General features: G+C 39.1%; 1 protein-coding gene across 2 annotated transcripts in view; it reads left to right on the forward strand.

Annotated features, from left to right (window-relative positions):
* Positions 1-26943, forward strand: part of LOC122817093 (cadherin-like protein 26) — a 630240-nt gene that overhangs the window by 440992 nt on the left and 162305 nt on the right. For both annotated transcript variants that reach the window (XM_044090256.1, XM_044090257.1), the window contains exon 9: positions 21303-21604. In XM_044090256.1, the coding sequence (XP_043946191.1) occupies positions 21303-21604 (302 nt within the window). The remainder of the gene's footprint in view (positions 1-21302; positions 21605-26943) is intronic.

Genomic DNA, 26943 nt, shown 5'->3' on the forward strand with positions numbered 1-26943 from the left:
GCAAATTGAAGAACAGACAACCAAAACATGGCACCAGAGTCCCCCTGCAGCCATTCCAGTGTCCTGTTACCTGACTATTTTGCCCCATTTACCATAAACACTACTAATGTATGCATACTGCTTTACTTCTACAATGATCTGAATTTTATTTTTACATTTTACAGCACAACAATGCAGTAACACTAAGAAACATCATCTGGTAAACAAAGCAATACTGTCTCACAATGAAAATAGGCTTGACATTAAACTTTGCCCTTGAAACTCACATTCATTGAAACAGCATTGAAACCCACATACACCACATCCAAAGAAAATGCATCTGGCCAGTGGTGGATAAAGATTACCTTTGGGCTGTTTTCAAATCATTGGCCCCTTGCACACAAAACAAGAAACATACATGTGTTCTTTTCTTTATACACCTTCCTGACTTTATTAAATTATATTCCTTGTATAATACAACACACGTTAGAGTGCATTTTAAATTTATTGTTTGAACATTTTACCAGTAATCTGTACTGTAGGTAATGAAACAAAACACATGAACCAATAATGACAAAACTGCCCAATTCAGAACTTTTCATTCATAAAAGTCTGCTTCCACACCCACACTATAAATAGAATGACAGTAGTGTAAGCCATAGGCATCTTGCACAGCGTCTCACTTATTTTCAATTTCATTTTTTTGGGGGGGAAGGGGGACAAAAGGTCAAAAACCAGGGACACATTTTAAACATTGCTTGTATAATTTTGTACAGTTGCTAGAATAAAATGCTGTGCTACCCTCATGCATTTCACTGGCAGGTTTTGAACCCAGGACTCTATGCACTACATTCAGAACAACATACCACTATCCCAAATCAGCAGCTGCCTGAAAAATAGGAAGAGTGAAATCATTTAGTGAATTCATTTCTCACTTCTCAACATAGCTCTTAACCTCATGGACAGAAAGCCAATAATGGGGGAATACAAATTCAGTTCTCACTTCTCACTCACCATATCTCTGAACTGTTAGCACAAACATGTTCTTACTTCTCATCATAGCTCTCTGAACTCTTAGTACAAAAAAAAAATCTGGACAAAGCTCAGAACATAACTTTCAACTGTCTAAAAGCTCCATTTAAACAGGGGCAAGTATGCACTTCCACATTTCAGTATCCTTCTTTGAGTTTACATGAAAAACCACTGTCCCTACCCATTTACAAAGGCAAAAATGCAGCAGACAGTACCAATGATTTCTAGAAGACACACGGCTCTTACCATTACTCAGTTTAGTCTCTTTTTGCTTGACCTATCCAGGTAAGCAGAGTTCCCGTTACTCCAGTATTCTTCCATACAGTCACCAAATGCTCTTCTAAACTTGTTATGCAGCCCAACAGCTGAATATTCTTTGTTGACATTTTCTTGTTAATTTATCATTAATCCATTGGTAAGGGCTGGCTGGCAGTGTTTAACCTCTTCCACCTTTAAAACTAGACTGGAGTGGGGGTTAAGTGGATCACTAGCCCTCCGTACCAATGGACTTAACAGTAAATACTACACATAAAATTGGGTCATGTAGCCAAGCACTTGCACTACAGAATCTTGCATAACATGCAGTTAAACAAATCATTTAGAGAGCTCCACCACATGCCAAAAGTAAACATTGTCCTCCACTTCTCGCAGGAGAATATGGCAAGTTTGTATTCTGTGGCAGTCTGTAGGCCAAACATCAGTAGCAATGTTGTAGTTAGTTAAAGCTCAACATCTCCAGGGCTGAAGTCTGACAGTGCATTCTACTCTGTGGGGTTCCTCTACTTCACCACTGCCAACATTTATCATTTATAGCAGCAGCAATCTGGAATTTTTATCCACAATGGAACATTTTAGTGTGATCCTTTACATCAACTGATATTTAAGGATCAGCTGTCAGTTAATGCTATGTCACCTTTGTAACATTCATGCTGCTAATCAGGATGGATTCAGATGAGCAATCCATCTACATATTGTGGGAGTAGAACCCATAACATTCTGCATCAAAAGCAAATATGTTGCCTGTTGTGCTACTAACACAAACAGACTTGGTATAACTTAAGCAGCACTAAACTTTTCTCCCCCTGAAGGAACTATGCAGCACATGAAATTTGGAAAAAGCCAACATTTATTGGGGGGGGGGGTGCAAAACCAGGGACACATTTTAAACATTGCTTGCATTTCCTGAAAGATAGGAAGACTAAAACTTAAATAGCTATCAGATTTGCCAAAAAAACACACATTTTAAGAGGAAAAGACTAAAAGTATTAGCTGCCATTAAAGACCGAAAGTAACAGTGAAACGCAATGCTTCTGCAAGTTAAACACAGAAAACTGCTGTTAAAGACTGAAAGTATTAGTAACACAGTTTGATAATTCAAGTACAAAGCTTCTGCAAGTCTGCCATTAAATAACACAGAAAGCTGCCATAATGTGAAGCCTGCATGCCCTTAAAGGCTGAAAGTAATACAACTGTTTGAAAAGTCACACACCTCCTTTAAGCACAAAGCTTCTGTTAGTGTCATTAAATAACACACAGAAAGCAGCCGTTATGTGAAGCCTGCATACCATTAGTTTGAAAAGTCACACACCTCCTTAAAGTACAAGTCTGCCATTAAATAATACACACAGAAAGCTGCCGCTATGTGAAGCTACGATGCCTGCATGCCATTTAAGACTGAAAACTGCCTAACATAGCCGTTTCAAAAGTCTCACACACACACACACACACCTCTGCCATTAAGTTAAAAAGCTTCTGCAAGTTCACACACACACACACCTCTGCCACAAGTAAAAAGGCAAGTTTGTAATTATGCAAAAAGCTTCTGCAAGCTGCCTAAGTAAATGGAAAGCTGTGCTGTTATGTGACACTGTGAATCTGTGATGCCTACATGCATGTCGTTAAAGACTGAAAGATGCCTAAGTAACATAGCCATTTGAAAAGACACACACACCTTCTCAGTAATCCTAATCACTCTGCAGCTAAAACGGCGCATTAGGCATTAAATCTGCAGCAGGACTGAAAATGGCATTAAATCTGCTTCAGATATGATAAGTATTCAAACAGGCAACTTCATATTCAGTTAAATCTGCCCAGTGCCCAGACAAGTATTTTATATTCAGACAGACACACGCAACTGCATGACTTACGTGATGGTGTTAACTCTGCAGCATGGCTTGATAACGACTCCATACTCAGTTAAATCTGCCCATACGAGACGAGTATTCCATATTCAAACAGACAGACGCGCGCGAGTATTCAGGCAACTCAATGACTTACAAAATGGGTCACGCACATCTGAGCTTTTCCGACAGGTTGACGGAGCTGATGTCATCGCGCACGTGATGACGTCAGCTCTGAAAGCGCAGAATCTAAAAAACAGCTTCAAAAATCGGAAATGAAGGGGTGCTACTCGGGAATCGTAGCACCCCTTCACTGGGACCCCAAAATTCGGTAAAAACCGAGAAATTTGGGACGGTTGGGAGGTCTGGTCATGAGTTAAGAGGCCGCAGGGAGATAAGTATAACAGTAGTCTGCAATAAAGTAAAAAATGTTCATGCATAACCTACCTAGTGGCAAAAAAAGAAATGTGAACACATCGAGGCCCCAAGTCAGACTGAGGTCTATATTAGAACATCGAAGTTCTAGAACTTCGAATGTTCTAATATCGACACCTAGTAACCAAAAACCAATAAGATCGAAAATTTAGAACATCGAATTTTTCCTAGTAAAAAAATTTGCTGTTCCAAAACACATACAGACAACACAAACACACCAAAGAAACAGCAATCCACACATATACACCTAAAATCTTACATCTAAACCTACACTAAACTGTACATACACCACTATCTACCCACTTACCTTAACCCAAACCCTAACCCTAAGGTCTGTCACTATCGCACACACACCTCACCCGCTCCCTAACCCTAACTCACCTATCACACCCTAACCCTCACATCCACACATTCGCATACTTACCTGACCTGCACCCTAACCCTAATTCACCTATCTCACCCTAACTCTCACATCCACACAATCGCACACTTACCTGAACCCGACCGTAACTTTCCACCGCAGAGGTGAAAATAGCGAAGCGACAGGAACGGACAACCGAATTCTTTCTCTAGGAAAGAATTTGGTTATCTAAAACTTCATTATTTTCAGATTTTGCTTACTAGGTGTCAATATTAGAACATTTGAAGTTCTGAAACTTTGATGTTTTAATATAGACCCATCAGACTGTGGTAGCTGCTACCAACATTTCTTGCTGAGGCCTTGTTTCGCCTTTACATTAAAGTTCTTTGGATAATTTTTGTAGTGCCAGGTGCAACATAGAAAAGCACTGTTTTGATTAATATAAATAGAAAAGCCTTACCTGAATATGCACCAGTCTGTTCTTCTAGGTGAGTCACCAGCCTGACATCAGTACAATGTTAGTGGAAATACTGGCTTGGAATAAGTGAATGAACTGACATATCAATTATTCATCATACAGTGAAAGTTAATTCAGGCTTGAAGGTCGACCTTTTGCATTCCAGCCTTTGTATCTGACCTACTGCGGCTTCCTTACAATTATAATCTTCTAGTTTCACTTTTATTATAAGTTATCACAAAATTTACATATTGATATTTTTCTTTCCTGGTGACATTTTAGGTAGTCCAGAGCTAGCCGACATCTCAAAACTTGACGTCTTGACATGAAGGCACGTTTACTGTTGTAAAGAGCTCAATGGAAATCTCATTGAGGACAACGTACTATGGCTTCCTGACTTAAGGGTGTCTGTATATCACTAGGAAATACAATGAGTTTTACATTCTTATCAATTATGAAGATCATTTGTGGTGTTTCTGTAATATCCTGTCAGGATACTCCAAGTTCTGATTTTGGATCATATTTTATTAGTCAGAGATGTAAATGCAGGTTGGCTAAATACATTACTTATTGCAGACATTGCACTGAACTGCACTATTGCAGAACGTCATGCACGTTTTATTATCTCTGTCTCATTAAGAAATTATTTAGCGTAGTGTGAAATATCCAGACTCATCATCGTATAGTTCTAGATATAGCCACTAAAATATCCCTCTATGGGTTTCTGAAGAGAACTACGGTAGTATTTATTTGGGATAGTCATCCTTTTAGTCCACCCAGATGGGAACTGGTCACTAACTATACAATGCTGGAGTCAACTGCTGTGAGAAACTGTCTCAAAGTTTCAGTTAGTTCACTTAATGTACAATTTCTCTAATAAAAAGACAAATGTCAGACTGCTCAATGAACAACACAGGTTCTTTGTCTGGGTTAGTAGCTCTCATGAGGTGTTTACTGGGTTACACGATAAAAGATTGAACAGCTGAAATATCGAACTGCATATGGTCGAGGCCATATGCTCGATATTTAAAAAGCTCGATCTTTTAACATGGCTTAAAAAAACTAGAAATGAAATAGAACACTGTAATGCAGGGGGGCAAGCCCCCCTGCACTCCCCATGTGGGGGACTGTGCCCCCACACCGCCCTATTGAAATATACCAACTCCGAGATCGCGCTACAGCAGGGAATAGGAAAACTTCCTGTTCCGCACTGTATTCTCAGTGTAGCATGATCTCGGAGTTGGTATATTAGTAGAGGGTGTGTGTGGGGGGGCACAACCCCCCACATGGGGGGGTGCAGGAGGACTTTCCCCCCTGCATTACAGTGTTCTACTTCATTTCTATTTTTTTAAGCCATGTTAAAAGCTCGATCTTTTTAAATATCGAGCATATGGTCTCGACCATATGCAGTTCGATATTTCAACCGTTCAATCTTTTGACATGTAACTGTTTACTGATACAGCTTCCAGAATGTCAACCACTTAACATGCAACTTCTTGTTATTAAGTATTATCATATTTAAAGCTATATACAATATGTACAATATCACCTCATTTTTCCAGCTACCAAATATATATGAAATATAAAAAAAAAATTCAGACTCCACCAGGAAAATTTTCTTCTCATAGCTTATTTAGTGTTTGTTTTCAGACTGTTAAAGATTTCTTCATGAAACTGTACTTAAGTAGCCAATATTACAAGTCAGATACTGTTAACAAATCAATCAAGTTATTTCTCTTTTCATTTTCTATAATCCATTTTTGTCATAAAAATTCTTAATGCTAATGTTTTTAACTCTTTTGGTTGGTCTGCATTGAATCTGACCTGCTAGTTCCTTCTTTTCTAAAACAGTCTTATAATCCATCAACTTTTAATAAATTGATTACAAAAAAAACACACTGAAATTCCTACATGACTCTTAATGCTTCTACAAAATTAGCATCTTCATTCTTTGTAGTACAAATATGTACATATACTTTCTATGACACCTTCCTTGTCATTTTATCAGTATAGAAGCTGTCACAGCATAAACAGGTCACAACATACACAACATTTACTGAATTGACTCAAGACTGTTTTCATCTCTTAACTTTTTTTTTCAAATGTGTTAAGTAGAACCCTGGTGTCACATTAACATAGCAGTATATTGATAGAAACCACATATAAATGCAGTTTCTCTAACTTCATTAATCTTGTTGAAATTCTTAATTATCTCAAATATTTCTTTCAAGATTACACCCTTTGTATTTGTATCATTTGGTTGCTGAGAAAGGAAGTCTTACTTTCATCAGGGACAGGTAATTGAAGTCTTTTCTAATTATTACATATATTTGTAACACTGTTGACATCTGTACTATGTTCAGTTATCATAGCTTCATAACATTGTTAAAATCTTGTCTCCCTGTTCATGTGTTAACCTCTTGTTTTGTTCTAAGCTTTTGGAAAAGTGAATTACATTTTCTATCCTTTCTTTTCCCACTTTATTTCTATTCACCTAGATATTCTAATGTGGTTGTACCCTCCATCATAAACCATCTCCTTTAAGCTTTCTAGCTCCATCAAAAATTCATCCTGTTGTGTAATCATCATTGATAACCTTATGTGATTTTCTTTACATTATTCTTAATATATTCTGGCTGAAGACCATTTGCCTGTCAATAAAAATTGTTAAATTCTGCTTTCCAAAAAGTAGGATAATAAAACCTTTTTTTATCTCCAGCCAAAATTTTTTAACATGAAAACATGTATTTTAAAGATTTGTTCATCGTGAAATTCAAGAAACCAGTATTTTGATGTAATTTATGCAAGAATTCCTTTAAACTTGTCTTGACATCTAGGCTAAAAGAGAAATAAATTATCAGTAAAATAAGCATGGAATTTTAAATTTTCACATCCTACCAGTGTATACAAACAGTCGAATTCCCATTCTGCCATTCTGCCATCCTTGTATGAGTTAGCAATGGGGCAAAGGTGAGTGGTCCATGCACTACACCATGCTTAAAGATTTTTTTTGTTGTTGAAAACAAAATAGTTGTTTACTAAAATTAAATATATCAGAACATTTACTTTCTTGTCAAAAACATTTGATTGTCTCTCAAAAAAAACCTCCTTAACATTTACCTTCCATGACAGTGTGTGGATTGCCACAGTTTATATCCTTCCACTCTTCTCTCTCTCTATATATATATAAAACTCTACATTTGTTCCCTAAAGGCAGAAGACATACAGTGCAACATTCTTAGTTATTCCAGTGTCAATGCTGTTGGTAAATACTCTCTGCCTCTTAACTAAATGTTACAGCAATTTAGTCTGGCCCTAATAATACCAGACCCTATTCAAACCAGTGAAATAACTGGCTCTAGCTCCACACTTGACCTAATAATGACCAGCATGCAAAATATGTGGCTTCACCCTGAAATACTCTCCAGTGTTCTGACTGACCACTCACCCATATAAAAAAACTTTCTCAAATTATTGAAAGAAGATATTTTAGTACAAATAAGATACCACATCTCAGCACCTTATTCAATGCTGTAGACTGGACTTCCCGGTCCCGATGCCATGTCTGACCCTACCCATGGTTTAGATTTTTTTCAACACAAAACTAATCACAATTCAGAATACACTGTACCCCTTTACAAAAAGAAGTCTTACATTGCAGTGTTCTCTATGGCTTTCAGTGGTTATTAAAACAAAATCAAAGCCAGAGATTCAGCTTGGAAGAACTGGAAAACGAACACAAGCAATACAGGGTACACCTAACGTTTCTGAATTTAAGGAAGGAAACATGAATTTTAACAAATACTGCAAAAGCTCTGTACCATAGACAGAAACAGGAAGCAAACTGGTCAAGACCCAATCTGTTTCAGAAAAAATAAAATGTTTAACAGGGACATTAAATAACACTTCAGCTACCAAATGTGAACCAATAACATTGACTCACTCCACCTGTGCTAATGATTTTGCTCACATTTTGCAGTCCACCATAACTGACATAACTAAAGCCTTTCCAATAATTTAATCCTCCAGAAATAAAAAAACAAAAAATATCATTCCCTAATCTGTACCACATCGCCTCTTATTCAACAACATTTCACTTCTCTGAAATGTCAGTAAAACAGACCAAGTCCCTTCTTCTAAAACTCAAGAATTCAGGATTTAAATCCAGCAATCTTCACCCACATTTCTGCCAATTGACTGAAGGATTATAGATCTATTTCTACCCTCAAAATACTTGAAAATGTTTTATATAATCAACTACTTAAGTACATTAACATCTATGACCTATTGCACAGCGTGGCTTTTGCAATGTCTTCAGTATCTTTACTGCCCTAGTCAAGGCCACTTATAAAATTTATTGCAACTTGAGTGAGGAACTTATTACTGCAGTTCTCTGTTGACATGACAAGGGTTTTTGAAATGGTCAACCATACCCTTCTTGTCAAAAAATGCAAAAGAGTTACCTTTGGGGATAACACTATTTGATGGTTTTGCAGCTGTCTAAGAGCAGAACCTTCCAACTTAATACAGGTGTACCATGCGGTCCTGTGATAGCTTCTCTTCTCTTTCTTTGTTAATTATCTTCTCCTAGAATTAACAACTCTTAAATTAATACTGTATGCAGAAGATATGTTGCTCTTGCAGTCTACTACTTGCTACTCTGACCTGCAATCCTAGTTATGTACCTGATTCATTACTAACAAACTACTAATTAACCCTAAGTAAAACAATGTCATGGCCTTTTCCTCAGTCAAGAAATTGCACACTATTCCTCTTATTCTCTTAACAGATTTTAATGGCAAATAATACCTAATGTCATTGAACAGAAGTACATAGGCCTAAGACATCACCCTACCCTTTTCTTTACCATTCTTGGTTATTCTACACTTGACCTAATAAATTCTTACTCAGTTAAAACTATGTTATAAGATGTGTCTATATCAGATGATTGAATTTTCAGAAACTCAAAATTCTTACAGTCAAGACCACATGATCTAGTTTCTGAAAACACAAACATAAAAAAAAAAAAAACACTCACACACACACACACACACACACACACACACACACACAAAAATCTATCTTTTTTACATTTTTGCATCACCGCTCACACCACATGTAAATTATACATACCAACTCCAAGATCGCACTACACTATGGAAAAGGGTAAATTTCCTGATCTGCACTATACAGAAAAAATGTTAGTTTAGTTTAGTTGTCTGTATTGAGTCCACTGGAACGCTCTTGGCAGGAATTGCTTTCTTTCCTCTTCTCTTTCCTCCTTTACTCTTGTTTTTTTTTTCTCTCTAAAATTGTGGGATGTCAGAGAAACATTTAGGTTTCAGAAAATGCACTTCTTGTGGGTACAAGATTCCTTTATCTGATGCTCACAGGGAGTGCATATACTGTCTCAGTCCTGCTCATCTCGAAGCTTCCTGTGCCATCTGTGAAGGTTTCCATCAGAGAACATTGGCCAACAGGAAGAACAAACTTATTTTAAAGAGCCTTTTACCTCCTTCAGCTCCATCAGCAGGTTCTTCTTCTTCTTCAGGGCCTCAACCCTATTCCAGAAAGCACAGAGGAGACAGGGAATGCAGAAAACGTTCCCTGGGGAAGGCTGCTTCCTTGTCTTTGGATGAGCCTCCAGCCAAGGCTCATAAGGCATCAGATCCCAGACAATTGGATCCGAGTAAATCCACCCAATCCTCTCCTCAGCCCCAAGCTCCTTCACCTTCATAGCTCCTTCCTCCTAACACAGGTTCACCTTGTAAAGATAGGTCTTTGAGGATCTCATCCAGGCCACCTTCCAAAGCATCTTCTGTCAGGTCTACTCACAGCCTTTTGGAATCAGAGGTGGGCAGATTGATGAGGCAGTTCCTTCAGATGCAGATCCAGATGTGGGTCCTAACAGTCCCATCCCCTACTGGGATAGTGGACAGACAGTCACCCTTTAGACCTTTAGCTCCTTCTCCAATCTGACCTGCTGCTTTGGAACCCTCGGATCTAAATGCCACGAGAGATGATAGTGGATCTCATTTCAACCCCCACACCTTCCCTGACTTGCTCGGTCCTGACTAGGTCGGGGCAGAGCAGCTGTTGGAGCCAAAGCCTTGATGTCAGCTCCAAGGGGTTGACCTTGACTCTGCAGTTTTCTGAGCTGTCGCTTCCCCTCACAGTATCAGCTTTTGACAGTTTGGCCCTGGCTTCCCTGTCAAAATAGAGGGCTGGGGGAGTTTGAGGATCCCCTGTCCTGGTAGTTTCAACTCTTGGAGGATGGTCTTCAGTGTTGCTGGCCCATGCTGCTTTTGAGGTGGTGGAAATGGTCCTCTCTATGCCGAGGAGATCCTCAGCTACCAACCTTTCGGATTCACTTCTCACCCCCTTGGAGTCTCTTCCTGAGTCCTCACTACTGCCCCCCTAAGGACAGCCAGCCCTTCAAAGCCTACAAGAACTTCCACCTTTAGAACACCGGATCTCTTCCGACATCACCATGGAACACCCCACTGAGGAGATTTCCTGGAAGAGAAGGTGCAAAAGGAGAAACTAGGATTCCCCAGAGGAATTCGTCACAGAAGACACAGATTTTGATGAAAGGGAAGGGTCGCCCAGATTTCCATCTTAGGATGTCTCCTTTGAAGACATCTTGGAAATCCTACACCAAAGAGGTGGGTGGTCTTCCCAAAACCCTACCCTGGAGGAAACAGTGTTCTTGGAGGCTTTTGAGTCCAGCCTGTCTACATCATCTTGTGTATGCCCCCATCCTGATGCACTCATTGATGTGGTGTCAAGCAGGGCATGGAAGGATCTAGACATGGTAGAACCTGTACCCCAGTATGCAGACATCCTCAGTGCTCACCCTGACTGACCCCAATGGACTAAGGGAATCCCGGTAGATGCCATGGCTGTTAAAGTAGCCACCAAGAAGGAACTAGCCCAAGAAAGCCCCTTTGTCCATCCTCCATAACAGGGAATCTGTGGCTTTGGACAGATTCAGTAAGAGAGTGTATGCCTTGTCTACCTTCACATTATGAGCCTTAAGCTACCGTTCCAATTTTACTAGGCTACTGAGGGATTTAATCAAAGCACTCTCTAGCTCAGTCCTAGAGTCCATGTCTGATGACAAGAGAAAATCCTTCTCCTCTTGACTGGCCACTCTACAGCCAATTTCCAATGTGTCCATGAAGTTAATCTCCCATGTGGTGGGGGGTACATCAAGGGCCACTGGTTCTGACAGTGCCATTAAGAACCATGCCTGGATGTGGCTGTGTTACTTTGCAGAACCTTTCAAGATGTCTTTCATCAATGCCCCTTTTGACGGATCATCTTTCTTTGGGCCCACCTTAAGAGACACACTCTCCTGTAGCGAGAAAGATGGAAAGACCCAGGCTGCTACATCCATTTTTCTATCCCCTCAACGATCTTTTTCCTGGAATCAGCAGGAGGGGGAAACTGTGGTTCAAGAAATCTTAGGGTCCTTATTAGGAGTTGCAGGGAGAATATTCAACCAGAGGCAGAGGAGGAAATGGTTACAATGGTAGACACCATGCACATGGCAGAGGGGGTCCACAAAATCAAGGGTCTCAGGTTCTCAGATAGGCCTTTTCAGCACTCCTGAGGGGTTGCCAAGCTGCCGTTCTATGGGGGCAGTTGGGGGTGCTTATCCTTGCACCCAGAAGCCTGACTAGCCATCACAAAAGATTGGTGGGTGCAAAGGATCATATCCAGAGGATACTTCATTCCCTTTTTAAAACTCCCCAGACCGAAGACTTCTGTGTTGGATGTTCCATGCAGTCAGAGAGAGGCAGCAGAGTTGGAGATCTTAAAGCTGCTACAAAACAGAGTCATCCAGAAGGTCCGGCCAGATTAGATCGGATCAGGTATTTACTCAAAATTCTTTTTAGTACCGAAAAAGACAGGGCACTTCAAGCCCATCTTGGATCTGACATCCCTGAACAAGTTGGTAAAAAACACAAAGTTCAAGATGGGCACAGTCCAGTCCATTCTATTTCTTTTGAAAATGGATGACTGGATGTGCTCAGTGTAACTGAAGGATGCATACTACCACATCAAGATGGACAGGTGCTCCAAAAGGTACCTACGCTTCAGGCTGGGAGCCAGTCATTATCAGTTTGGAGGGCTTACCTTTGGTATCACCACATCCCCCAAGGTGTTACCAAATGAAAGGCGATAGTTGCAGCTTATCTCAGACTGCAAGGATTCTATTTTTCTTCATACCTAGATGACTGGCTCCTAACCAGTCCAGCCAGGCATCTACTCATCCAAGCCAGGGACTAACATGTTATAGCTAGCTCCCACCTTGGGCATAACAATCAACATGCAAAAGGCCCATCTTCAGCAGTTCAGAGCACAGATTTCATAGGGGCTCATTTGGATACTACCAAGACCTTGGCCTTCTTTAATCCGGAAAGGATTTCAAACCTAAGACTACATGTCAGACAAATCTTGGCAATCCCAGTTCCTCCAGCCAAACTAGTACTCAGGGCTCTGGGTTCCATGGCTGCCACCATAACTCGTGTTACCAACAGCATGTCTACACATAAGAATTCTGCAGTGGATTTTAGCAGTCCAGTGGGCACTACATCAACATTCCCTCAGCTATCCAATCAAACTATTATGAGTGTGCAAAGCCTCTCCGCTGGTGGCTCCTCTCTCCTGAGGTTCTTCAAGCACACCCCTTTCTTCCTTCTCCCCAAACACCATGTTGACCACTGATGCCTCCCAGGAGGAGTTGGGGGCATTTCCTAGGTCGGATGGTCTAAGGCACGTGGATGTCACAGGAGACCAAACTGCGATATCTTGGAGAAGAGAGCAGTCCTTTTAGCACTGCAAGCATTTCACAGCTTTCTTTCTCTATGGACTACTGTGATACAAACAGACAATATGTCAGTGGTCTGGTCTATCAGTAAATAAGGGGGGAACCATATCCTAACCCCTATGCTGAGAAGCAATAGGAGTGTGGCAGTGGGCTATCTCTACCAACCGCTTTCTTATTGCAATGCACATTCCAGGGGAGCACAACATTCTATTGGACAGGCTCAGTAGAGTCTTAATGATGCCTCATAGTCTCTGAATCAGTCAGTGGTGAACATGATCTTCTACAAATGGGGTCATCCTTGCTGCGATCTCTTTGGATCCCCCTCCAACAAGTGCAGTAGGTTCTTTGCCTTGATCCCCCCTCAGGGACAGTCACCCAGTGATGCTCTGGTCCATGCTTGTTCACCTGGATTACTTTATGCCTTTCCTTCTCTGCCCTTGATTCTCAAATTTCTTCAGAAAGCATTCAAGTTGAAGAGCAAAGTGATCTGTTTCGCCTTCCTTTTGTCTCATCTGATTTGCCCTCCATGGACAATTGAACCTCGTCCAGATCTATTATCCCATCCATCAGGGCAAATTTATCCCGATCTCCCAGGTCTGAAGCTAATTGCATGGTTTCTCCCATTCTAATGGTGGCTAGATCTGCCAGGCTTTCATTCCCAGTCTGAAACATTTTGATCTACTCCCACAAATCTTCGAGTAGAAGAATTTACTAGAGCAAATGGAAAAGATTTTCTTTTTGGGCAGAAATTAGATGCTTTTACCGCTCTTGTCCCAGCAGTTCTAGATTTTCTTGCTCATATTTTCTATGAGGGGGCCAGTCATTCCACTGTAAAAGTACAATTGGCAGCCATTTTGAATTTTCATATTGGAGAAAATGCATCATCTTTGGCTTCATCAAAGTTGTGCAAGGTTTTTCTTAGAGGGACTTTCCTTCTTCACCTTGCTGTCAAAGATCCAACACCACACTGGGATCTAACTGTGATTTTACTGGATCTGGGTCTTCCTTCCTTGGAAACCTCAGCCAAAGTAGGTTTAAAATTCTTATCATGGAAGACTGTTTTTCTGGTGGCTATCACTTCTACAAGAAGAGTGTCTGAATTGCAAGCTCTGTCTCCACGAGATCCTGATGCATCAGTATACAGGCTCCCATCAAAATGACACCATAACTACCTAAGCATCACATATCAACTTTTCACACCTTACGTTAGACTTTCCAACCTATCCCCTGCTAACAAAACTCCTATAGTGGAGGGGGGGGGGCATACTTTGAAGGAGAGTGGTTTGTGGTGCAGTGGCTGAAAGAGTGGCAAGATGAATGGAGGTGATGTGTGGCATTTTTTAAGCATATGCCAATTTGACCAGTGTCTGTGGTTTGAAGGGCAAAGGTTGTAGAACAGAACAGTGATTTTTCTTTCTGATAACAAAGCAGTTTTACAGGTCTTGGCAAGGAAGACATCAAGGTCAATTTATTTTTGTTTTGTTGGTGCTGTGGAAGTTAATGTTGCAGAGTTTGTTAATTAATTTTAGCTTTTCAGCCAGACAACACATAGACATTTCAGTGAGATAGCTGACAGTCTGTCTTGTCTTCAGTTTCATAGGTTTCATTCCCTAGATCAGACACGAGGCAAAAATCAGTGGCTTTGCCACAGTTGATATGGATTCTTGGACTGGTGTAGTGGGATGGTAGATTCAGAAGTCTTGGTCAAATTCTACATAGTAGGTTTACAATGCAGAGGTAGCTGCATTTTTAGTGTTTGTCAGGCAGTTGCCAATGAATGAAAAGAAGTGGTCAGTTGTCTGTTGCTGAGGTTTGTTTTTCATTATCAATTTTTGAGTGAGGCAGTTAGATCAATTAAAGTGCATTCATTGGCTCTCAGTATAACTGATTGGCTTGCAGGTTTAAAGGATTTCATGAAAACATGGGTGGTATGATATGCGGTGGTAAAGCGGTAGCGTTGTTACCTCACAGCAAGAGGTCTGGAGTGCCTTCTGTGTGGAGTCTGCATGTCCTCCCCACGGTCGAGTGGCCTCTGAAAGACATGTGTGAATGGGCGTGCCTTCGCTGTAGGTTGGGCGTCGGGCTGGCAACTCTGCACCATAAAAATCGACTGCCAATCATTAGCGGACTGGAGTTCTGCTGTGGCGACCCCAAACTGGGAAAAGCCGAAAGGATAAACTAACATGAAAACATGGGTGGTCAAGTAGGATGTTCAAGGGCTTGGAGAGTGGTCAGAGTCTGAGAGATGGTCAAGGGTTGTGAGAGTGGTCAGCATATGAGAATGGATAGTTATTTTCCTTTAAATAAGTAGTTACTGTGGGTCTTGTTGAAATGTTTGTATACTTTGGTGACCAGACAAATAGCTTATACTTAGTGGACTGCACTATGATTATTACTGCTCAAAAACAGACCATGTAGGGAAGGGTCAGCAGGTTGTGTTGCACTGTAATGTTAAACATTCGTTATGGCCAGGGACATGGGCTAGGTGTATGGTGGTGTTTTAGATTATTTAGTTTTCTGTTTGGGTAATGGGAAGGTTATAGTTGCAGCACAGTTTGTTTGTATGATTAGGCCTGCTTTGATGAGTCAAGGCATTGGTGTGGAATATTTTCATCACATTTCATTAGGATTGATAGAGCATATGATTTGGTGGATGAAGGAAAATCAGTGCATTTGATTTGCAGGGTGGGAAGGTGGTCATCTAAAGCTTTTTAAACTTTCATTAGATAAAGTTATTTTGTTAGTTGTTCAGATTTTCTTCTTATTTTGCAGGTGGAACCACTGTTGTGTTGGGTCATTTTTTTGTGTTTTCTGGGTGGATAAGAGATTGTTGATTTGACATAGTGGTCATATGGTATATTTGGACCAGGACATATGGAAGGTGTCTTGGCATGGTTTTTGAGGACTCAGGTGGAAGCATTTGCTGGGGAAATTTGGTAAGATACAGGCAGTGTTAGGTGTACCCCATGTGTTGATTATTCATTATATAGGTAATGACTTGAGTCATTTATCTAAAAGAGCTTTGTTGGGGGGGGGATTCTTACTGACTTGTTAGATTTGAACTAGTGGTTTCCACAGGTAGAGATAGTATGATCCAAGATTATTCCCAGGTTAGTGTGGATGCATGGTGATAGCTTTATGGATGTGGAGAGAGCTAGAAAGTTTGTTAATCATAGAATTTCAAGGCCTTTAAAGAAGTTAGGCTTGTATGAGATTGAGCATAGGAATTTTGATGACATGTATGCTTCATGGTACAGAATGGATGGAGCTGACATGAGTGATACAGGTTTGGATTTGTTCACTGTTTATTTGTCATTAGTCTTGAAGGATTTGGTTAAGGGTTGTTAAATGTGGTGGTGGGGGGAAGCCTACAGTGAAAGGCTGGTGGGTGGAGTAAGAGGGGGTTCATTTAAACCCCTCTTCTGTTCTCCCCATCTTTGGTGGTTAGTCATTCAGATGTGACCAGTGGTATTCTGTTCCAGGAGATGTTGATGTGTTTAGTGTGAGTGGTAGGATTTAACGCTGCTTGCTTTAGCAACAGACGATGAGCGGGTCTGCTACCAACTGCAATGCTATTCTGTGATACTGGTTGTTACTCTAAGTGTTCTGTTTATGTTGCCTATTGCAATGTATTAACTACATTTTGTTAATAAATGGTCACAATGGCAATTTTTGCTGGAATCTTGCCTGACCCAAGATAGCACAGCCATAACTGTGTAAGAAAAACTGAATTAATCTAGAAGGATCAGGGGACTGCCAGATTCCCAGAGGTCATAGGCTTATAGATGCTCTGACATGCATTTTAGAGCATTTTTCCAACGTTTTGATCCAGTGATGGCCTGAACAAAAATTATGAGTGAGAGTTTCAGTTGTATTTATTTGTCTTTCAGGGAAGACATAGGTTATGCCCAAGGCTTAATGTTCAAAGCTATCAAAGCAGTATCTCACAATAAACTAATAAGATAAATGTTTGAGATGATACATACATTCTTTGTGGGCATAATACCTGCTATCCCCCCCAAAAACAAAGACAGTCCCTGCCTGTGCATCTCCATGGTGTTATATTGGGATGAAAGTAGAGGTTCAAATGGCAAAAGCCATGCATTTGAAATGACTATTGTCATACATACATATATATAGCGTGCCTCCACACTCCTCACACTTGCACCCCAAAGACAGCAAACTGTTTTCATGACTCGTGTAATTGTTAGGATAATGAAAAAAAAATAATGATTAATCCTGCCTCAACAAGCTATAAGGACCTCCTGTTTGGAGGTCTAAGCTTTGATAATGAAAAAGATTAAAGTAATGACGACTCATCAGCCCCCCCCCCCCATAAGCGACAGCAACTTTCTATACCCACCACCAAGCATAGTTTGTGTTAGAATAAGTGCAGTTGAGGGCAGAGGCCACCAGTAAGTCTGTATCAAAATCCATTTTTACAGTCTGGGGGCCACTAGATATTTTATTCATTATTTTTGAAAGATAATTACTTGTTAACTGCATTTTTATAATTCTACCCAGATAGGTTATGCATGTCCACAACATTTTTGTGTGTCTGTGTGTGTGTCTCTATGCACGTGCACAGATAAAAAATAGTGACATTTTTACACACACACACACACACACACACACCCCTCAAATGTTCACCTTTATGAAAACTGGAGTAATATGATTTCACCTACTGCATATCTTTGAGCTAGTGTAGGGAACCAGAACACCTGGGTAGACACATACACACACGTGCACACAGGTAGAGCATGCAAACCCCTCAAAGAAAAAAAAACACATTAAAGAACTCAACCAAAGCAAAGGACTGTGAAATGGCAATGCTACTAAACTGTGGCAATGAGGCAATGAGCAATTCCTTTTAAACACATCCTCTTCCTGCCAAAACACTGAAGATAGCCATCTATCATGTTGTAAGGTATATGTTTATGATGGCAAGTCTGAGAAATTATGGCCAACCTATTACACTTAAATGCACTGTAGCCCCCACACACACACACACACACAAGCATAATGGCAGTGCCAATGTTTGTGATAGAAAGTGAAATAAATTATATCCAGGTTGTTACTCTTACACTGCAGCTGCCCCCCCGACACACACACGTGCGCATGCATAAGTCTTAGCAATGCTAGTTTTATACTGTTTTCAGCAAATAACAATGCAGTGACACTAGTACTGTCACACAACATCAGTGTCTGTTGTACTGTCACACAACATCAGTGTCTGTTGTTTGTAATGCATACCTGTCACTGTCCCTGATTTCACAGAATGTGCCTGATTTTGTCTCTTATTTTTACTTCGTCCCTCATTAAAAATTTGATTTGCTGGTAAATCCTTCAGGATTACAGCAGTCAATAATGCTAGACATTAGTTTCAAACTTCTTGCATGTTGATGCAAAACATGTTATTGTATTAACTTTTTAAGTGAATAAGAATAATATTTAAAATCTACTCCTGAGTCTGAGCCTTTATTCTGCCATTATTTTTATTTTTGCCCAGAATTCTTGAGCAAAGATGTTGAGAGTTACAGTATCTGGTGTGCTGCCAATATTTATAAAACTGTCCGAAAGAGAAAACCATCCCTGAAGATCAGTAGCATTGGTTCTTATAAATAGCACAGAAGCACTGACATCCGTCACTCTAGAGAGATGATCTCCACAGCTTAACTTGGTCATGTTCATTCATCGATTACCATCTTTATCATAACAGGGTCATATCACAACATGGTTTAAGATGAGGAAAGCAACTGGAGAATGAACAATGTTTGTTTTTTCATATTTTTACCAACCAGCAGCAGCTTTTGCAAGCTCCCACACACACACAGAGTGAAGGATAATTAGCTAGGCTTCTCACAGTTGTGGCTCTTGCAGGTGCTTAAGGCCAGATATGAGGTTAGATAATAGTGGAGAGAATGCCCACCAACAGGATGTGACTAAGTCAGGGGCATCATGTCCGTGGTAAAACATTTCATTAAATTATAAAGCCTGCTACTTGATAAAACACTATGACTACAACAAGAAATATCTTTAAATTTGAAAGGAGAAGAAATGGTGCCAAATCCATAGGATTCATCATCCCAAGTGTTATTATTACTCACCTGGTTTATTAAGTATGCAAGACTGTTGTACTAGCTTTTGTTGGTTTGAAAAACATGTTACAAAATATCAAAATGAGATAACTTGCTGTGGTTGCCCCCCCCCAAAGGAACAGAGGTCCCCCAGTGACCACAATGTTTGCTGGTGCCTGAAAAATGGCTGTATCGGTTAGCTTGCAGTGAGCATCTTGAGAAAAAAGGTTACTGGAGTGTCCTATCTGCCACTCATCTGCTTTTCCTGTTGAGTGAAGGCAAGAGCATATTCATGGGGTGAGGAATATTTCATTGCCACTTGCTTTCAAGAAAGCACAACTTCATCACTGCAATGTATATCCTGCAAACACTGCAAAAATCTAATTTGATGTGTGTTTTTCAGCTTACCCTCAAGTGCACTTTTAAACTGGTACTTTTCAAGCATATACTTTGATGTGCATTTTGACTTCAAGATTTCACCTTTTTGAAACTGTCCCTGAAACTTCTGAGCTCTCCCTTCTTGGTGTGTGTGCATGTGTATGTGTGCATGTATGAGCATCTATCCACCTTGCCACTACAGTAAATTCAGCCTGTTTGGGTGTCCATCTTACATTGTGGTATGTAATTACTGTTATGCTGCATGTTCACCTTCTTTCTATCTGCTCCAAGGAGTACCTTGTTATGCAGGTTGGGGTTAAATAAATGCTACTTGCAACAGGTTCAGATGTCTGAAAGATGTATAATAATGGTTTAGCTGAAACCAAACAGTGTTTTGCAAGGTACAGGTATTGTACAGTGTCATGAACCTGTGCTACTATTATCTGCAAGAATATAATGACTAAATAATTCCAAGCTCTTTTTCAGTCAGAGCTTGGAACAGTGCCTTTCTCTAAGTGTAAACTCTCTGTATTAATGCCTCTCTATTCTAATTATATCTCAGTCATTGTATAGACCATAATAAATCACTTCAGTGTGCACAGCAGCAGAGATACACACCTTTGCTGTGGTTGGCTCACTTTAATATACATTGTGAAAGTACACAGAGTAATATGCAGGATCATATCTCTCAACCTCTTAGTACTAAAAATCTGAACAAAGCTTAAAGTAATAGACAAAAGCCCCCAAATAGGGACACATTTTAAATATTGCTCTTATGAACTTAGTTGCTGGAGTAACAAGTTTTGTGTTAGCACGCATTTTCTGAAGGATATATAGTTTGAAACTCAAATGTGTTTCCTTAGCTACTGATTTCAACCCTCACTGTTTTTTCCAGAAAAAACACAAATTTTATGAGGAACAGACCTCAGATATGAAGCAAAAGCCTGGACATTCTGTGAAATCCTGAAAAGTTGAGTGGTATGTGTAGGATCCCTTAAGCATTTATATTCTGCTTTCTGTTACCATTTAAACGGTACATTATAATATGTGTAACATACATAGTTGACTATAGATATATACTAAATAAACTTTATCATAAAAAGATGAATTAGTTTGTGTGTGCTGCAAAAGGTGGCCTTACTGATAAAATCAATTAGATTGTAATAAATATACATGTGTTGTTAGGAGTACAGCATACATATACCATAACTATTGCGGTTCTGGTGAATGTGTTGTGGGAGAAAGTTAAAAAAGTTACCTTGTTTTCAAGAGGCCAGTAACAAGTCTTAACCGTTTCTTAACCAAAAAAGGGGAGGGCAAGCTTTTTTTGGACATTCCCTTCTGAGTAGCAGTGCAGTAAGGAAATGTTTTGACATGTCTGCTCCATAGTCTGCCAAATAAATAAGACACTGGCAGTAGAAAACTGGTGAAAATGAGAAAATTCAGATTAGCATGCACTGCAACTAGTACACTTTCATGTATGTATATGTATATGTGTATGCATATGTGTTAGTGCATGTGAATGTATTTTCTATATATTTATCTAGGGCAAAGGTAATTATTATGTTTGCAACTGTTGATTTCTCTTTTACTGCACACTGATAAAATTTTGCTCTTTTCTTTGCAGGCCCTAGATTTTGAAGGTGGAGACAAAAGGCAACTTAACATATCTATTGAAAATATAGCGCCTTATTTTTCATGCAGAGTGTTAAAAAAAGTTCAAGGACCTGAATGGAAGGTTGAAAAGTTGGGTGCTCAAGAAGGCGTGAAGACTGTTAATGTCACAGTAAAGATTTTGGATGTAAATGACCCTCCTGAGTTTCGGCCTCCAGTTCTTTTTGTTTATAAGGATGAAAACCTTCCAAGTGGGACTTTTGTGGGGAAAGTTACTGCTTTTGACAATGATAAAGCATTCCCAAATACCTTCAGGTATGCAGAGAAACAGCAATTACACTGACGTAATCCATTTCTTTTGAATGCAAGACTGTCTTCCTTTGCCTAAGCTGTTTATAAATATTTTTATTATTTCCTTAACTGTTCAGTCATAGCTGTTGCCTAACATAATGTTGCCTTACTGTTCTGCTGTAACAATTAGGCTGTCCTTCAGTTCCTATAGAAAGAATAGAGACAGAGGTGTACACAAAGTCAGTAACCATAGCTGACCTAGGAAAAAAGGAATAAAGCCCTGTCATAGTCCCAGTGAGAAGCATAGCCCTGTGCCTGTACCATGAATGAGTAGCCCACCCCTCAGCTCTTCCATTAAAGTGCAAACCACACCAAGATACACCACATGACCACTACCTCCTGTACAGCCATGCAGGTCCTGTTTCTATGCCCTGTCCCTGCCCCTCCTCCCTTTTATTAAAAACAAATAAATAAGAATTTCCTCTTGTAAACTGAAACAAACTGTTTGCTACAATTTATTCACAGTTTACATGGAGAATTATTGTGCTCAAGTTTTAGTAAAAAAAAAAAAATCTGCTCATAAATTGTACCAAACTGCTTGCTACAAATGTAGCAAACAGTTGCTACAGTTTATACCTTGCTTGCACGGAGTGCTACAGTACTCAGATTTTAGTTAAAAAGAACAAATTTTTCTAACTTTTAAACAGTAGCAAACTCTTTGCTTAAATGTATAAAAGCAGTTGGTACAGTTTAGACCCCACAAGAGCTGGGATGACTTTGCCTCTCAACACTTTGCTCATGGGGCAGTTGCCCCTCTCATCCTGCCCCTGCTATGCAACTGGTTCCAATTATCCTGGTTCAGTTAGCAGTCCAGGTTCTAGTGGAATTACCTTGAGATGGAGAAGAATGATATGGAGGAGCCTGCTCACCTCTTCTTGGGGGCTGTGTGGGTTTGGGAAGAAAAAGTCTGATGTGGTGGAACCTGCATACCAATTGGAGGAGCTGCATTGTTCTTTGGTCCAGACTAAGACACTGTACCCTATGTATTATTGTGCACAGTTCATTGCAGTGTTAAGCGAATGGTGAAACTGTGAATTTATTGTAATGGGTGTACAACATAACAAAAAGATCATTGGCATCGTCCTTTGCTGTATGCACTTTTTTATATGCATCCTTATGCTGTGCTGGTTGACCAATAAGCCTCCTCAGCCATGCCAGTTTTTTTTCCCTGTCCTGGGTATTCTCCAGTGATGGCAACAACTGACTGGGGAAGACATTTTGCAGGCAATCAGAGTGGTGGTTTCTGATCTTTCTGGCATCTCAGGAAAGGGAGCATTTTTTTTTATTTTGGTCTAATCTCTTCCTAGGTAGGAGGAGAGATGGCTTGCATCACTACGGAGATCACAGTCTTGATGTAGATGCACAATACCATGCACTCATACTCAAAGGTACTCTCAAAGCAGTTTGATGGCCGAATGCCCACCACAGTGTGACCTTATGCCGCACAATCCCTCTTCTAAGAGAAAGCATTACTTAATGTACCCAGACAGCCTCTCCCTTCCAGGATGGACACTTATAATTCTAACATGGTAAATCTGTCAAGTGCCCAAACCACTAATCAATCTTGTGGCACCTGAGCCATAGTAATGTTTATCCCTCTGTGGCAGTAGAACTGGCTATGATATATTTACTGTGAAAGACACAAGAAGGTCAGTGTCCTTGCTATTTCTTGTGCAAAGTTAAACCACTTCCCTGTGTTTGTGAAACTTATATGTTTTACATACCACCTGACAAATTTGAACAGAAGACATGGAGCTACATGTGTATGTATTAATATATTTAGATTTTAACTATTTTTACCAATTAAGTGAACTGGTTCCCAGACCCTTTTTTGTCGATTATTGTGGCTTCATTTGGAGCTCAGAATTGTGTGGAAGAACACCTTCTTCCCACCAACAAAACACACCATCAGACAAACAGGGTGGGGGAAAAAAAAATATATATATATATATATATATATATATATATATATATATATATATATATATATATCAATGAGCATCCAGAACCAGATCTCAAATAAATTGGTGTATTAAGTAGAACTTCTGGAAGCACAGGCACTGGTTAGTGTCTATGATCACCAAATAAAAGTGTGTGCTCTAATTAGGATTCAAACCTAGACTTTTGTGTGTTTTGGTTGTTCTAGCAATTAAACTTCATATTGGACAGCACAGTTGGGCAATGGTTTACATTGTCACCTCACAGCAAGATGTCTCCAGTTTAATTCTTGGATGGAGTGCCTTCTGTGTGGAGTCTGCATGTCCCCCTGTGTTTGTGTGGGTTTTCTCCGGGTCCTCCAGTTTCCTCCCACATTACAAAGACATGCGTCTGGGCATTTCTCCCTGGGCCTCCTCTGAAAACTGACTTGCTCCAAGTCTGAATTTCCCAGTAAACAAATGTTAAATAAAATAATATTTGTGGGGCTTTTGATTTTCTTTCGGTGTATTATTGTATTTTACTATATTATCAGTGTGACATAAGTAATCATATATTTGTCTTGGTTCTTTGTTTAAAAATGCTCTCTCTGGGTAGTCATGGAAAAAAACATATTCCAGGTGATTTTATCCAGAGGTCTGTGTGAAGTACCTATCAACATGTTCACCATGCATATTTGGGTGATTTTTAATTTTGTTTTAGGGTATTATTCCTTCTATTTTTATTATTTCTGATGATATAGGTAATTTACCATTTTCCAAACAGCCTGCCTGTAGAACTGTTTTGTGTGAGTTGTGGGCAGGAAATGCATATGATCTTTAATTTTTGCATCAGCAATGTGACTAATAGGACACATCAATACTATGATCTTCCAAGTTTCAGCAGAGGTTCCCTATATAAAGATATTTAATCATTTACTTTGCAGTTTTCATTAGAGTATAAAAAGGAATTTAAATATTTGTTTGAACTAATGCGTATCATTACATAAAAGAAGTACAATGTTTTTTATGTGGTTTACTTGCCCAATAGCCAATCATGAACATGAGATTTTGAAAATGTGATACTAACAATTAAAAATGATTCCACTCTGCCGCTTCTCATGCAAAAACAAATTTCCATATTTATAGCATTAGGGCTACTTAAAAAAGTAAATCCTCAGATATTCAATAAATCTATGTTTCTAGAGCATTTATAAACCAGTAGCATATTACTTCTCAACAGCCTGTATTGGATGGTGAACAATCTTAAACTTTCCAGTCTTTTTCAGCAATCTATGAACTAATGACTTTTGATTCAGGGTCCTTGTACCCTTTCCACTTTCCTAATATCGGCCAAGTTAAATTATAGACACGTAATGATGGCCATCAGGTGCCCTGTGCAGAGAGATCCCTGAACTGGCACTCCCTCAATTCAACGCTGAGGCAGAAAAAGGCTTTTGCACTTGAAGACAAAATAACGTCAGTTTCTGAAACTTGAAGAATGAAGAAGAAGAAGAACAACAAAATAAATAAATAAATAAAATAGTAAAATAAATAAAATAAAATGAAATAAAACTCTTCTCTGAAACAACAGCAGCCACTTATAGAACATCACTGTTGATATTGCATTCATAGTGCCTATTCATCTATTCACAGTATGTCATAATAGTAATAATAATTATAATTATAATAATAATAATAATACACTTTTCATATTGAAAACAGCATTGTTCTGTATTGTCGAATGAAACAAGGAATCCAAATACTGGCTTCATATTTTTCCAGGCTTGTTATCATTAACTCTACTTTCTATATCATCAGCATATTTGCTGATTGATACTTAGTTACAGGAAGGGGAAGGGGGGTTACATAAATGCATTAAAAAAATAAGGGCCCAGAACAGAGGTTTGTAGCTCACCCATTGTACATCTCTGCTTTTGGATAAATTACTCTGTACTCCAACCATGCATGTTCTTACTTTAGCGAGTCCCCAGAGCCAGTTATCTATAGATGCATGAACTGGTGCTCAGGTTCACTAACTTTTCTAGAACAGGGAGGAGTGGGATGGAATAGAAAGCTACTAAAATGCCCAGTCATATAATAGTCAAAGATAGTTTTTTGTCAAATATGCAAATTACATTGCTATAGAAATTCAATACATTGGTCACACAAGATCTACTAGCAGTGATGTCATGTTAATTAAAGTCATAGTCTAGATGTAAATCTGATGACAATTTTATAAGTAATACCTTCTCAAAACCCTTCCTTAAATTGCAAATAAGTCTAATAGGCCAGGAGTCACCCACAAGGTTGGCAGTACTTCTCTTTGGAACTGGTACGACTGTTGCTTCCTTTTTATGTTTTGGAGACGTAATGAAATAGTGACTTCTAAAATAAATAAGGCCTTCACAGATATACATTTTGATCTTATTTATAAATAAGCCATAAGGTTTCTAATCCAAAAGATCCCACTGCTTAATCTTATCTAATTTCAGTTAGTATCTAGGATACCATTTTTATGAATGGGCATGCATGCTGGTTAGCTATTATAGAAATGGATATCAAGTTATATATGACCTTATTCTTGGGAATAGAATTCACTTTTTACTATAGAATTTACAGTAATTATATTATGCTAATTTCATCTGATACAATATCATCATTCTAAAGAGTGCGATTTCCTTGAATCTACTTAATTTGAGTTATTCCCTGTTTAAAGGTTAAGTTGGCTTTATATTTAGCTTTGGCTAACCATATTTCTGTCTTCAGTAGACATCTGACTTTCTTATATGTCCAGTCATATAATAGTCAAAGATAGTTTTTTGTCAAATATGCAAATTACATTGCTATAGAAATTCAATACATTGGTCACACAAGATCTACTAGCAGTGATGTCATGTTAATTAAAGTCATAGTCTAGATGTAAATCTGATGACAATTTTATAAGTAATACCTTCTCAAAACCCTTCCTTAAATTGCAAATAAGTCTAATAGGCCAGGAGTCACCCACAAGGTTGGCAGTACTTCTCTTTGGAACTGGTACGACTGTTGCTTCCTTTTTATGTTTTGGAGACGTAATGAAATAGTGACTTCTAAAATAAATAAGGCCTTCACAGATATACATTTTGATCTTATTTATAAATAAGCCATAAGGTTTCTAATCCAAAAGATCCCACTGCTTAATCTTATCTAATTTCAGTTAGTATCTAGGATACCATTTTTATGAATGGGCATGCATGCTGGTTAGCTATTATAGAAATGGATATCAAGTTATCTATGACCTTATTCTTGGGAATAGAATTCACTTTTTACTATAGAATTTACAGTAATTATATTATGTTAATTTCATCTGATACAATATCATCATTCTAAAGAGTCCGATTTCCTTGA

The sequence above is a fragment of the Protopterus annectens genome, chromosome 12.part0 (assembly GCF_019279795.1).
Source record: "Protopterus annectens isolate FY-2018-M chromosome 12.part0, PAN1.0, whole genome shotgun sequence".
In the NCBI taxonomy this organism is placed as follows: Eukaryota; Metazoa; Chordata; order Ceratodontiformes; family Protopteridae; genus Protopterus; species Protopterus annectens.